Source organism: Hippocampus comes, unplaced genomic scaffold, assembly GCF_001891065.2.
Source record: "Hippocampus comes isolate QL1 unplaced genomic scaffold, H_comes_QL1_v1.1 scaffold44, whole genome shotgun sequence".
NCBI classification, from domain to species: domain Eukaryota; kingdom Metazoa; phylum Chordata; class Actinopteri; order Syngnathiformes; family Syngnathidae; genus Hippocampus; species Hippocampus comes.
In genome coordinates this window covers 2,390,169-2,402,216 of record NW_017805546.1, presented here as the reverse complement: position 1 = coordinate 2,402,216, position 12,048 = coordinate 2,390,169, and the positions used below count along the sequence as shown (strand labels likewise).

General features: G+C 45.3%; 3 protein-coding genes across 16 annotated transcripts in view; all 3 read right to left on the bottom strand.

The window, feature by feature from the left end:
- The window catches only part of LOC109521580 (N-acylethanolamine-hydrolyzing acid amidase), a 10,396-nt gene extending 7,076 nt beyond the window's left edge, over window positions 1-3,320 (bottom strand). Inside the window, exons 1-7 of the mRNA XM_019879502.1 lie at window positions 2,841-3,320; window positions 2,062-2,229; window positions 1,835-1,958; window positions 1,371-1,461; window positions 1,198-1,283; window positions 663-835; window positions 510-572 (exon numbers count right to left, since the gene is read on the bottom strand). Coding sequence (XP_019735061.1) covers window positions 510-572; window positions 663-835; window positions 1,198-1,283; window positions 1,371-1,461; window positions 1,835-1,958; window positions 2,062-2,229; window positions 2,841-3,019 — 884 coding nt within the window. The 5' untranslated portion in view covers window positions 3,020-3,320. The remainder of the gene's footprint in view (window positions 1-509; window positions 573-662; window positions 836-1,197; window positions 1,284-1,370; window positions 1,462-1,834; window positions 1,959-2,061; window positions 2,230-2,840) is intronic.
- Window positions 3,321-5,280: 1,960 nt separating this feature from the next.
- Window positions 5,281-8,620, bottom strand: bhlhe40 (basic helix-loop-helix family, member e40). 2 transcript variants are annotated; one of them, XM_019879467.1, is made up of 6 exons: window positions 8,161-8,620; window positions 8,017-8,080; window positions 7,811-7,918; window positions 7,335-7,458; window positions 6,302-6,477; window positions 5,281-6,268 (listed from the first exon to the last, which is right to left on the bottom strand). In XM_019879467.1, the coding sequence occupies exons 1-6, from the start codon at window positions 8,235-8,237 to the stop codon at window positions 5,630-5,632; spliced, it is 1,188 nt and encodes a 395-aa protein (XP_019735026.1). In that variant the 5' UTR covers window positions 8,238-8,620; the 3' UTR covers window positions 5,281-5,629. The 2 variants fall into 2 exon arrangements, with proteins under 2 accessions (XP_019735026.1, XP_019735025.1); XM_019879466.1 differs by having other exon boundaries at window positions 5,281-6,477.
- Window positions 8,621-10,343: 1,723 nt separating this feature from the next.
- itpr1b (inositol 1,4,5-trisphosphate receptor, type 1b) overlaps window positions 10,344-12,048 on the bottom strand; it is a 52,287-nt gene continuing 50,582 nt past the window's right edge. For all 13 annotated transcript variants that reach the window (XM_019879452.1, XM_019879454.1, XM_019879455.1 and 10 more), the window contains one exon: window positions 10,344-11,541. In XM_019879452.1, coding sequence (XP_019735011.1) covers window positions 11,455-11,541 — 87 coding nt within the window. In that variant the 3' untranslated portion in view covers window positions 10,344-11,454. The remainder of the gene's footprint in view (window positions 11,542-12,048) is intronic.

Genomic DNA, 12,048 nt, shown 5'->3' with positions numbered 1-12,048 from the left:
AAAACCACATCTAATGCTAACATTGAGCCAACAACTAAAACTGGAAGTAAAAAAAAAAAATGGGTGAACACCCAAATGCAAACCACAGCTAATATTTAGCTTATAACATGCACAGGAGATAGGTACAGCATGTTTACATATGTGCTTCAATTAGCCATTTTCCTTGCGTGCCCCTCAAATGCATAGCTTGTTATTAGCATGCTTTAAGTACCTGCTGGATTTATGTACGGTATTGACGAGATGTTCTCTGCCCCCGCCCCACACACACACACACAAAAATAAACTCTTGTGAAAAATTCTAGTTCATAAATTTGATATTACTGATTAAAAATAGCCCTTCGAGAAATTCGGAGTAACGTTCAAGAACAGCTAAATTTTGTAAAATTAAAAAAACAAGTTCACTCGATTTCATCCCCAAAAGTAAAGGGTTGTTGTTATTATTATTGTTATTATTATTGTTATTATTTAATGATTATTATTTTGCCACGTTCCAGCAGTATTTGTCTCACCTTCGTTTATCTTTGCCTGTGTTCGGAACCCAGTGGTCAAAGTTGGTCTCGACTCTGAACCATCTAAAACAAAGCAAAACATCATAGAGTTGAGTAATCACGCCAATGAACAAACAGAAGATGGAGAGCGTGGCCAACTTGCACGACACCCACCCTCCACTCAGCGGTTCCAGCGGCCAGATGTCTGCGGGGCCCGCTCGGTTTCGGGTGATGACAGCCCCTTCGCCTGGCCGTGCCCCGCCCACAATGTAATACACATCAGCGATGATGGGAACTTTGGAGAGGCGCAGGACGGCATCTTGAAAGTCTTCTGCCTTTTCTAGGGTCTGCGCAGAAGACCAAATACTACCGTTTAAGACGAGTGAACAATACGTGAAGTTCATTCAAACTCCCGCGCGAGGGCTTGGTGTACATGAATCGTGGGTTGAGGTACCGGAAATATTTTAGCTCCTGGGTTTGGATGTTTTTTTTCACTTGGGTTTACGACCCCCAACACACACACACACACACAGCTCGGTTGGCGGCTTCTGTTTGGTCCCATATGTGTTGGAAATGTGTGCCGCTCGCGTATGCAAAAAGTTCGGATTTTTTAAAAATATATTGATGGGGTATGAATGACGCTGTACTTCGGTGGGTGGAACGGAGCAGGTTTTCCAGTGACGCCTTCCCTGCTCGTTCCTCATCTCACCTCTCTTGCCAGCCAGCTGACTGGGGTTCTCTTCATCAGAAAAGCTGACACGATAGTCTTCCAGAGGTCCCACCAGTGATGTTTGCCTGGTCACGCACACAAAGCAACAAACAGTCTTGTGTCAACATGTTTGGAGCATTTTAGGCCACGCGGCGGAGGAAGTGTGTTCTTGCCTCGCTGGTCACCGGAGACAGTGAACTTGTACGGACTTTGTCCTGTCCACAGACCAACATAGCCAGCAAAGGTGGTTCCAGTGTACGCGATCTGCAATGGTCAAAGGTTGCGCGATAACTTTTGGCTTTTGTGCAACATCGAGTGACTTGCTTTGGCCGAATTTTTGGGAAGGATAACTTTGATGCGAAAATGAAAAAAAAAATATGTGGACAACTATCGAGCAGAAAATAGACCTTAGCACAGCTACAGTTACAATATCTGTCCTGGCTGCTCAGTACACGAATGCTTAAGGCGACTTGCATCCTGGCACCCTCTCAGGCCACATTTTTCATTCACTGTTTGCACACGTTTTTATGAGGCACATTTCGCAATTGATGGTTTTGAAAGGATTGGTATAGGTATAGGGGTGCAAGGATTTTGAATGCCATCCTGTAAAATAAATCCAAGGTCAGATATCCTGTACCTTTCCGTTCTTCCAGAAGTTAACATTGAGTGTGACTTTCCTCAGAGCAGGGTACCGGTAGTCGAGATTTCTGCCGTGGTACACGTTTCCATGTTTGTCCTGAGCCACAATGCTCGTGCAGAATCTACAAGTGCAACATCTTGACTTAGCTGTTATGTGGTTACAAACAAGTATACTAACATTCTATTGCACATCATACAAAAATGTACGGTACAAAAAATACATACGCATTGGCTTCATAGGCAAAGTTGAGCATGACGATATCAGATAAGTTGCTTCCAAAGTGCGAGGACATGCCACGGAGCTCTTCGCCGTAAGGCTCGGGAAGGATGAACGGCTCCGAGACATTCATCACAGATATGAGCGCTTCATGAATCCATTTTGGAATCGCCGCACTGACAAGCAAAAAAAAACAAAAAACACGTTAACACAACCAATACATCAAGGAAAATTTTTCATTGTTCCAGTTGATGGCACTTAATACAACAACCTTACTACTACTAAGAATTGTTGATGTTGTTGTTTCACCACAGCAGAATATTTAGCCCTTCCTCACAGAAAAAAAGACAACACTACAAGAATATATTTTGAATGCCAGGACTTAAAGCTCGAAAATACACAACTTGTTTTCCTGAAAATAGACCGCTTTTTCTACAATATGCGACTTTTTCATGAAACGATGTGACTTTATTCTCGCAGTACAACGACTTTAATCGCAAATATTGGCTTTTTTCGAAAATATACAACTGCTTTCTCTTGATATCATAAATCTAATCAACGCCTTTAACTCGAAGACGTATGTTTTTTTTTAAATGGGAGATGATACGACTTTTTTGGAAAATAAAACTTAGTCTCGTAGTCTCAATTACGCAATTCGTGGTCATTTGCGGACTCATTTTGAAAGATATTGTCAATACTGCAATGGATATATGAAAACAAAGCTTATGTGTGATCTTTTCTTTCCATGAAAGCAAGCGGTGAAACAATAAAAATCCATTTCCCTTACTCGATCATCTCTTGAGCGGTTCTCTTGAGGAAGTCGGTGTCAAATACTTGGAAAAGGGGCGCCCATCTCACTTGGGGATCATCGTCCAGGTTCACGTCGATCGTGGGAGGGGAGACATCCGAACCGCACCACGCAGCCAGTCCGACCAGCAGCGCCGCAGCACGTACCTGCAGCAGCATCTTGACTGAGGCGAACCTGTCAGCGCACGTCGCCCTTACCTGGAAGGAAAGCGAGCGCTCTCAAACGTGTTTGTCCTCAGCGAGTGGCAGGGATTCACTACTTCCGCTCCAAGTTTTGCACAACTAAAGCTTCGGTTGAGACCCGAGTCTGAAAATGGAACTTGCTCAACCCAACCGCCACCGCGCTGGCTTATTTCGAAGCAGTGTTTGCTGTGCTGTGTGTCCATTGAATGTTACCGGTTAATAACCTGTGGTTAATGCTGTTGTCGTGAAACAATGGATTCGTCAAGTGACTTTGGGGGCGACCGGAAGGCGCGAGGCGGTTTGACCGCATTGACGCAAAAGCCATTTTGTAACCGCATTTAAGCAACTTTTTTATCCTGGACTTCCCCAGCAACACCCCCCTCTTCAGAAGGATCCAGCTACAGATTTGTCTACTTTTAAACTATGTTTGGAGATCTACGGCAAATCTTGAAAAAACTGTGGCAAACGCTGACGCACACGTTTTCCTTCACAATGACGGCAAACTAATTGTTGGAATTACTTGATAGGTTGAAATAGTTGAACTCAACTCAACCCTAAAGTAATATAATTACGAATACACTAGAGGCTAGCGATGTATTCTTACGTTGCTGCGCAAACTAGTTCGCTGTTGGCAAATTTAAAATGTCGTATGTCGGTACCGTCGTAAATCGAGTTGTATGTAAATGAAGGCCGATAGGCTGACGTACAAAAAATACCACTAGGTGGTGCTCGTTTTCCATAACTTGTCCGTATAAGTAACGGCGTGTAAATGGTGACGAACGTTCAATTTGTTCAATTTTTACGTCTTCTAAAATACAAAGCTAGACACAATTTTACGGATAATAGGTGGAAACCTTCAAATTATGTTACAGAATTGCCGAAACAACTGCGGCAACAGAATAATTATAGTAAAAAGAAGGCTAAGAAAAAGCTACAAAGACAAAAACAGCACTCGGGCTATAGCCTTTCTTTTTTGGTCAAAATCTTTCAGATTCACGAATAGTCATTTAATGGCGTGCAACCGATCGATGGACAAGTGTCACTTTAAAAATGCTGTTCAGTGAGTAAATGAATGCGATTTTCAAATATAATGAGATTGACGTTTCCTTAAAACAAACTTATCTTGCGTTTTTAACCAATTGCATCGATTGCAGTGTCACTTTTTTTCCATTTAATGTCATCTAATATTAATCCTTACGGTGAAAAAAAAAACCCCAGACCGAACCATGGGTGTAAGCTTTCCTTATGCATTACTGCCAAGACCTGGACACATAGTTCGTTTGATATCTTTCAGAATTTGATATGTTTACAGCTTGTAATCTAAGACAAGCTACTGATTTACAGCCACTTGCCTACTTGATGGGTTATGTAAGTGTTATGTAAGCATGTGTTGGAGAGCTGTCAGCATGGCTGGCTACAACACGTACGCCAACAGGCAGTGGATTCCACAGGGTTAGAATAACAACCACCGCCCCCCAAAAAAACTGTTTATTAATACTTTAATATAGGCTATATCAATAGTACTTTGCAAAATTCAGACCAGCAAGCCTGTCATATTTCAACATAAAAATCCAGGGTACCTCTTTCTAGAGAAAACTATCACTAGTTTTTGTCTTCCAACTTTACATTCACTCACCACAGACACAACATGGTAGTAAAGCAGAAAATATATTGTCTGTGTGTCTGCACTCAATGACTCAAAGGCAACGCCATCAATGGAGATCAGGCTTGGCTTGATCTGGAATTTGAGACACAAGACAAGTCGGGTTGAAAATGAAAGCTATGTACACGCTTGGCATACGACTACCATGAAACCCTCTTCGGGTGGCGACGCAAATACACTCATTAGGTCACGTATCAAAAATAAAGATGTAGAGAGTAGCATGATGAACAAAAAAGGACACAACGTCACAGATCGATCGATTCTGTCGCACACACATGCACGCCATGTGTTTACAAGGAAATCATAAAAGCGTGTGTGCACACTCCAACGGATCGAGTGACACACCTCCGAAAAGGGACAACGCCCTGAATTCTTGACAAACACTCATTTGTTTAGCTACCGAGACTGCCGGAGGATGAGTGATATATTGTGGTCAACGCGAAGAGTAATTTGGTAAAAAAAAAAAAAAAAAAAAAAATATTTAAAAGTGAAATTTGGAAAAAAAAAAAAAAAAAAAAAAAAAAATCATGTACAGTTGCAGTTCTGAGACAAAAAAACAAACAAACAAACAAAACACATTATCAGTAGATCTCTTGTTTTTGGATCTACAGCAGATCGAATGAGTCCGAGCAGCATCTACTGTATCGTACAAGGGGCTTTTGTTTAATCCTTACATTCATCGTAGAGTGTGTGTGTGTGTGTGTGTGTGTGTGTACATTCTGGATTAACTTGTGACATTCAGCACAGAGCGCAGCGAAGAGGGTCTCCGCGACACTCTTGCACTCTCCTTGTCGCAGGTTCACAGTGTTTCAGAGTCGTGCAACAACCCGCGGGAAGCCGCTTCGGGGGGGGCAGATGATAAAAAGGTGGCGGACATCTTTCGCTTTGTTTCGCTCCTCTACTGCTAACACGCCAAAGTCGCTTTACTCTTTGGTTTCCAAGTTTCCCGGCGAGCCCCGTTGTGAAGCTTTGTGAAGTCGAGGGGAGTCCATGGTGCTCTGGCGGACCAGTGGAGACCCCGCCCTCTGGGACATCACCAGAGGTGGGGAGAGGGTCTCTGGGGGCAAGCTGGCAGCAGAGGCGCTCGCGCCAGGATAGATGACTGGCATGCCGCCGGGATACCAGCACTTCTCCAGCACGGGCAGGTATGCCGCCGCAGCAGCCGCAGGGGGGAAGAGATAGAAGGGGAGGCAGAGCGGCTGCTGGTTGGGGGAGAAAGCCACGTAGCTGCCGGGGCCTCCGGCTGGAGGACCGGGGAGGCTTTCGTCCTCAGAGGAGCCGGTCCGTGACTTCTTGGTCCGAGGCTCGCCCCCCTCCTGCTTGACGCCGTCGGCCGCCGTGCGCTTGAGCTCCACCTCCTTTCTGTGGCTGTCCGACCAGCGGGATTTGGGGTCACGTTTGTCAGGTTCGCCCCCGTAGCCGCTGTCAGTGTCTGTGTCGCTGCCGCTCTGCTCGCCCAGACCGCCGGGGCAAGTCCTTTGAATGACGGGAACGCAGTTCTTGGACGGGCCCTCGGCGGCTCTGGAGGGCTGCGCCGCGGCTTTCTTCGGTTTCTCCGAACTCTGAAAGACGGACTCGCCGACGTGCGGGTCGCTTTGATGTTGCAGCACCTCCGAAGCCACCTTGCGGATGTGGCCGATGACGTGGGACGGCATCAGGTCCTGACTGCCGTCTCGGCGAGCCAGATAGTGGAGGACCTCTTTTGCGCACAGGTGGAAACCCGAACGGAACATCTGCTCGCTGACCTCTGGGTCGTCGCCGCCGTGGTCGCCTGCCGCAATGGAAGAAGGAACGTTACACTATCATGCGACGCATACGAAACGAAAATTTAAATTGCGTCCAAATATGTGGTGTGTCCATCTCTCGACACGATCGGTTTGCATTGCACCAATCGTTCATGACCTCGCTACATCATCGATGAGTGAAATCCTTTTTCGTAAGTTTTGTTCGGGCTTTTGACAACATCCATGCAAATCCAAATTTAGAGTTTTGCGACACTATGTTGTGCCGCATCGAGCTGCTAGACCAGCAGCGTGATAGCAAGAAGCGGATGTCTCTGCAGGGTAATGCGCAAGCACGTTTTGCCATTTTAGTGTTGGTTGTAGCAGAGATAACACCCCCCTTCCCCCCCAAGGAGGATTGCTGTACGTGCTGTTGTATGCCTTGCTGCTACATGCGGATTTAAGTAGCAGGCGGTTGAAGTTTTTTTGTGATCATTTGTGTCAGCCCAGCCAACAATAGCAGTTTACAGGATAGCTTAACAGCAGGCTTTTGTTGAATGAAACCCGTGTTTGGGTTGCTGGTTAAATATGGGCTGTTTAATTTTTTTTTGGTGGGGGGGGAATTACTAGGAGTGAAAAACAGCTTGAAGCGAGCACGTGTGGTTTGTAATTTGTATAACTGGGCAAGGAAAACTTTAAATTGTGTGTTTTTTTTTGTAAGTGTGTTTTTAAAAAGTCGACATTAAAAATGTGTTAGTGAGAGGGGTAAAACCACCAAATACAGTTAAAGTTTTCTCCCCATTGGGGATTTTCACTCTGACTCGGTCTGGAATGTATCGGCTGCAATCAACGGGGGTTCACTATATATGCACGCGCACGCACACACGTTCGGTGAGGTCAAACGTACTTATTTGCAAGTCCTTTTGGAGCTCCACGATCTTCCGCTGCTGCTGCTCGAGCAGGGTGTTCAAGGCGTTCACGTGCTTCAGAGTGAGTTCCAGCACCACCGCTTTCTCCAAATGACCCAGCGTCTAAAAACAGGAAGACCTTCGATAAGAATGTTGATCTTTCTTATGTAACACCATTCTGCAGCCAAAAAGAGGCTAAGCCTCAAACACCCGGGAAGTGGTGCAAATGCAATCCGCTTCGACATGACGCCGGATAGAATTCAGTCAACATGATGAGGTTAGAAGTACAAAAAAATATCTTGATTAACTATGCAATTCATATTTTTTTTTTTTTTTTGTAATTTGGAGGCATTTTTAAACTGCGCTTTCCATTTAAACGCGGTTTCTTTTTCTCGACCTCAAACAAACCACGAGGTAGGTGTGTGTGTGTTTGCTTCGTAAACACTCAACAAAGCAAAATAAACAAAAGACTCACGGTAAGCTTGAGGTGCTCCGGCAGCAAATCTTTGAGCTGGGCAATACATTCGTTGATTCTGTCTCGTCTTTTCTTTTCGATGAGTCGATGCGGCAACTTGTAGGTCTCCTGCAGGGTGAAATCTCACGTTGACATCGAATTCTTGTGATTTTACATTCAAGGGGGGAACAAAATGCATTCGATGACAGATCGGAACTTGAAATTACCCTGCTCTCATCGCCTCGTTTCGCACCCCTTCTGGACTTGTACACGTACAGGGGAAAATCCACCCTTTGCAGAAAAGTGAACGACTTTGATCAGCCAAAGTTTCCACGGAGTAGACTAAGCGGTATTTGTTATGTAATCCTTACCCCGTCATGTCGGCGATATCCAGCGACGCGTGTTTGGGCACACACGGTGGCGGTTGCGCCCTCGTAATCCCCTCCATGTTGCTCAAATAAAACAAGTCAAATGACTCCAAACATACAACAAATAGAAGCGATCCGAAGCGGGGGATGTGGGGGGGAAAATCCCCCAGACGATTTCGGTATTCCGTATCTCGTGCGTTCTTCTCTTTCTGTCCCGTGGGGAGCCGTGGGCACCGCGCGCGTTTGTCCCGCTGTGAGGTGCGCGCACTGATTCTGACGGACTCGAGTAGTCGGTCAGACTGAGTGTGCGCGAGGAATGGGCGTGTGGCTCGATGCCTACGTGCCGAGCAAGTCCTGTGACTCCGGGCACGTCCCTCGTCTCCAAACACACCGAGCAACTGCGAAGTGCATCACATGAGGCTCACGTGTTGGACGCCGCTTTCAAGGACTCCCCCGCTGGCTGCCTCCCTCCCTCCCCTCCCTCCCTCCCTTCCCCGCGCCGCAGCTTCCTGCCTCCGTGCACGCGCGCAGGCACGGGCGCGCACGCCGGCTAAGTACAGCCTATTCCCGTAGTAGGCCCGTCGCCACCCACGGGAGTCCCGTGCGCCACCATGCTCCGACTCCCTGGACAGTGTGCAAGCTTTTGTCCTCCAATCTCTCCCTCCCTCCCTCCTTTTGTTATCAAAGGCAGAAAGTAGAGCAGCGGCAGACATAGAAAACGTCTTTTATTGTGGCTTAAGTCACTCACACAGCGGGCAAAATCCAAACGCTTCACTTTCAACAAAGAAACAAGTAAAATAATAAAGAATAATGACATTAATAATAACAACAGGTTACGTGGGATAATAGGTACACTGACTCGTGCTGTGTGACCCAATGTCTTGATGTAATAATAATGATTATGATCATCATAATAATAGTATCTAGACATTTGTATTAGCCGACAAAACAATGCCATATGCCATTATTTTATTTCCTGATTTTGTTTCAACTACTGATTGGTGATTACAGGACACGACAATTACTGCTGGAATTAAATGCCACCACATACAAAATTTCAACTGTTGCACATACCTTTTTTATCTGCTGTATCACTTGAATTTCTCCCCCCGGAGATCAATATGGATTATTTTATCTTCCTTTGCCGAGTTTTCTTCGTTCGGTTGCCGACTGCTCGAAAAGTGTCTGGGACCCTCGTGAGGATAAGCAGCTTGGCTAATGGACGGGTGGGTGCAGAGTTCTGATTTCAACAATTTCAAATTGGCTACAAGGAGTAGATTGACAGTCATCTAAACAACCGTGGTTTTCATTTTCCGTTAAGTGTACGGTAATGCAATTTAATGTTGGAAATAACGGATTTGATTTGAACGTTCACACATTCTGTGAGATGAAGAACGCCAGAGGGTAAACACGTGTTATTTTGACAAATTTGGCGAGCTCCCAAGTGGTTGCGTGATGCTTTGGCAGCGTGCTTGAGGTTTTGCTTGGTGTTTTATGCTTGCTGTCATGAATATGATAACGCTAAACTGGATCCGCTTGTTCCATGTCACGTTGCCTCCGAACTGCAAGCGAGAAAAACAACTTTGGCCTTCCACACCCCCGGGTTGTGATGTTGAGCCAGCGATGACCATTGGACAAATATGTCGCAGTATCTTTATTTAGCATCAAGAACTCAATTATCTAAATTCGGACCTGGTGCACCTTTATTAGGAACGTGCCACAAAATTATTAGGGGTACCACTATTTTGCAGGAAATTAGGGTCATGGGCGTGCCGGAGCCTATTCCGGCTGTCTTCGGGCAGGAGACACCCTGAATTGGTTGCCAGCCAGATGCGGGGCAAAGACAAACGACCATTCGCGCTCACAATCACCTCCGGAGGCAATTTAGGGCGTGTTTTTGGAATGCGTGAGGAAACCGGAGTAACCGGAGAAAACCCACACGAACTCCACACAGGGAGGCCCGGGCCTTGGAATTGAACCCCCTGACCTCAAGCACTGCCAGGCGCACTTGCTAACCAGTTGCTCCACTGTGCCGCCCTGCAGCTAAACCACATCTTTCAGATCAAAATGAGTCATCGTGGAGAGGCTAATCATGTATGATCATGTGTATTAAACAAGACATCTTGTAACTTGCTACACGTGTTATCCATAAAAATAAGACAACAGAATGAAAGGTGAAGGATAAGGACATTCATTTTAATAAATATTTCTACTATATAAATAAAAAATGGCATGGTCTTGATTTGTCATTATTTCTAACAATCCTATAAATTAACAATTCTTCTCAACCAATCGGTTTGTCTATACAAATGCAAGCAATCCATTTTACACGTACATACAGTCAAAAACTGTAACAATGGTCTGAAGAAAAACCATCCCATCCCATCCATTTTCGATGCTGCTCATCCTTACAGCGGTCACGGGTGAGCTGGGCAACGAAAATAAAAGTGCAAGCGCAAATAAAGCGAGAACAAGAGGAGTCACAAAGCAAGCGCGTTTGCTGCGACCGAGAGGAAAAGCTGACTGAGGTCTGCTCAGGTAAGAATGTTCCGCAAACCACAACGGGGATCATGACGCTTAATAAATTTGCCAAATTCGGTTGGCTATATTTGACTGATCATTTTGTTCAGTCTAAACGGAGAGAAATAATAATACGGTAAATGGTTATTCATAAGAATCACATTTGGCTTTACACGTGAAGGAAAAGACGGCACACATTTGCAACGCATTCTTATGCGCAAAAAGATCAACAAATGAGGCGGGCCTCTTTTTAAACAGAGTATCATCTCAACAGGTGTGTAAGTAAAAGTCCAAATCAAGTCCCTACTTTATCCGATAAGACTTAAATACAAAATACAGGTCAACAGTGTGACATCAGATGTTTGACGGAACTCACATCCACGTTGGGCTGCGTATTTAAATGTACATCTTGCAGAAAATACAAACACAAATAATACTGCTTGCTCGGCCTAAAATACAAACGTGACTTCAAATGGAAGGTCATGAAAGTGGACAAATTAAATACGACTGGTGCAATATGACATTGAAAACTTTTGGCACAAACACCTTTCTATACAGCGGCAATTAGAAAAGCACAGGTGAGTGTCAGTGATCTGAGTCAGATCTATACGCAGTCGAGCGAGAGAGAGCTTATTGTGACTACAACTACAGCCTTTCCATCAAACTTGCAACTTCGTGTACTCACAAAGGTCACACCATGCAACCTTGGAGTCAGGACGGCTCCGTCCAGGCATAAGGCGGATGCTGCCAAGGTGCTTCAGGCGCCGATTCTCGGGCCTAAGCGGGCTGCTGGGGGTTTACGTTCATGTGCTGTGGGTGTCCCAGAAGGCCAATTCGCTGCTTTTGCTTCCTTTGTTCGGTCATCTAAAAGCGGACAAAATGGACCCATGGGGAGGTGAAAAAAAAAAATCTCTCTCTCTCTCTCTATACACACACACACACACACACACACACACCGCTTTTCTGTACGCAACTATCGTGCAAGGTACTTCTGCCATCAGACGGAAGCTGCGCAATACGCAAAGCGGATCCTGAAAACCACTCATATAGAATGATTGCGAGTCCGAGCAAAAAAAAAACAACAAAACAAAAATAAACAAAAACAAAAAAAAAAACGCTTTGTGTTAAGTCAACTTTGTCGTTGGATATTTGCACCAAAAGGTTACCGTCACGGCTGAACATTTCGGCAGTGATTTAAGTGTTGCGTTCCCCTAACTGTGTTCCTTTGGCTTTCGTGTTGGTGATTGACATCAGCCCCAAGTTGTGGTCATGAGGAGAAGCCGATGGGAAGAGACCTATTTTGTTTGGTACTTTTTAAGTGGAAGAGTGGCAAGTATGAGACAAGTTTGACCACCGGTGTCAAACTAAAGG

What these genes read in the sequence shown, in the direction of transcription:
- bhlhe40 (XM_019879466.1), bottom strand. Translation starts at nt 8,237, where the DNA reads ATGGAGGGGATTACGAGGGCGCAACCGCCACCGTGTGTGCCCAAACAC. An exon ending in CGGAGCACCTCAAGCTTACC is followed by an intron (nt 7,459 to 7,810) that starts GTGAGTCTTTTG and finishes TCCTGTTTTTAG; the next exon opens with ACGCTGGGTCATTTGGAGAA. An exon ending in CCAAAAGGACTTGCAAATAA is followed by an intron (nt 6,478 to 7,334) that starts GTACGTTTGACC and finishes CCATTGCGGCAG; the next exon opens with GCGACCACGGCGGCGACGAC.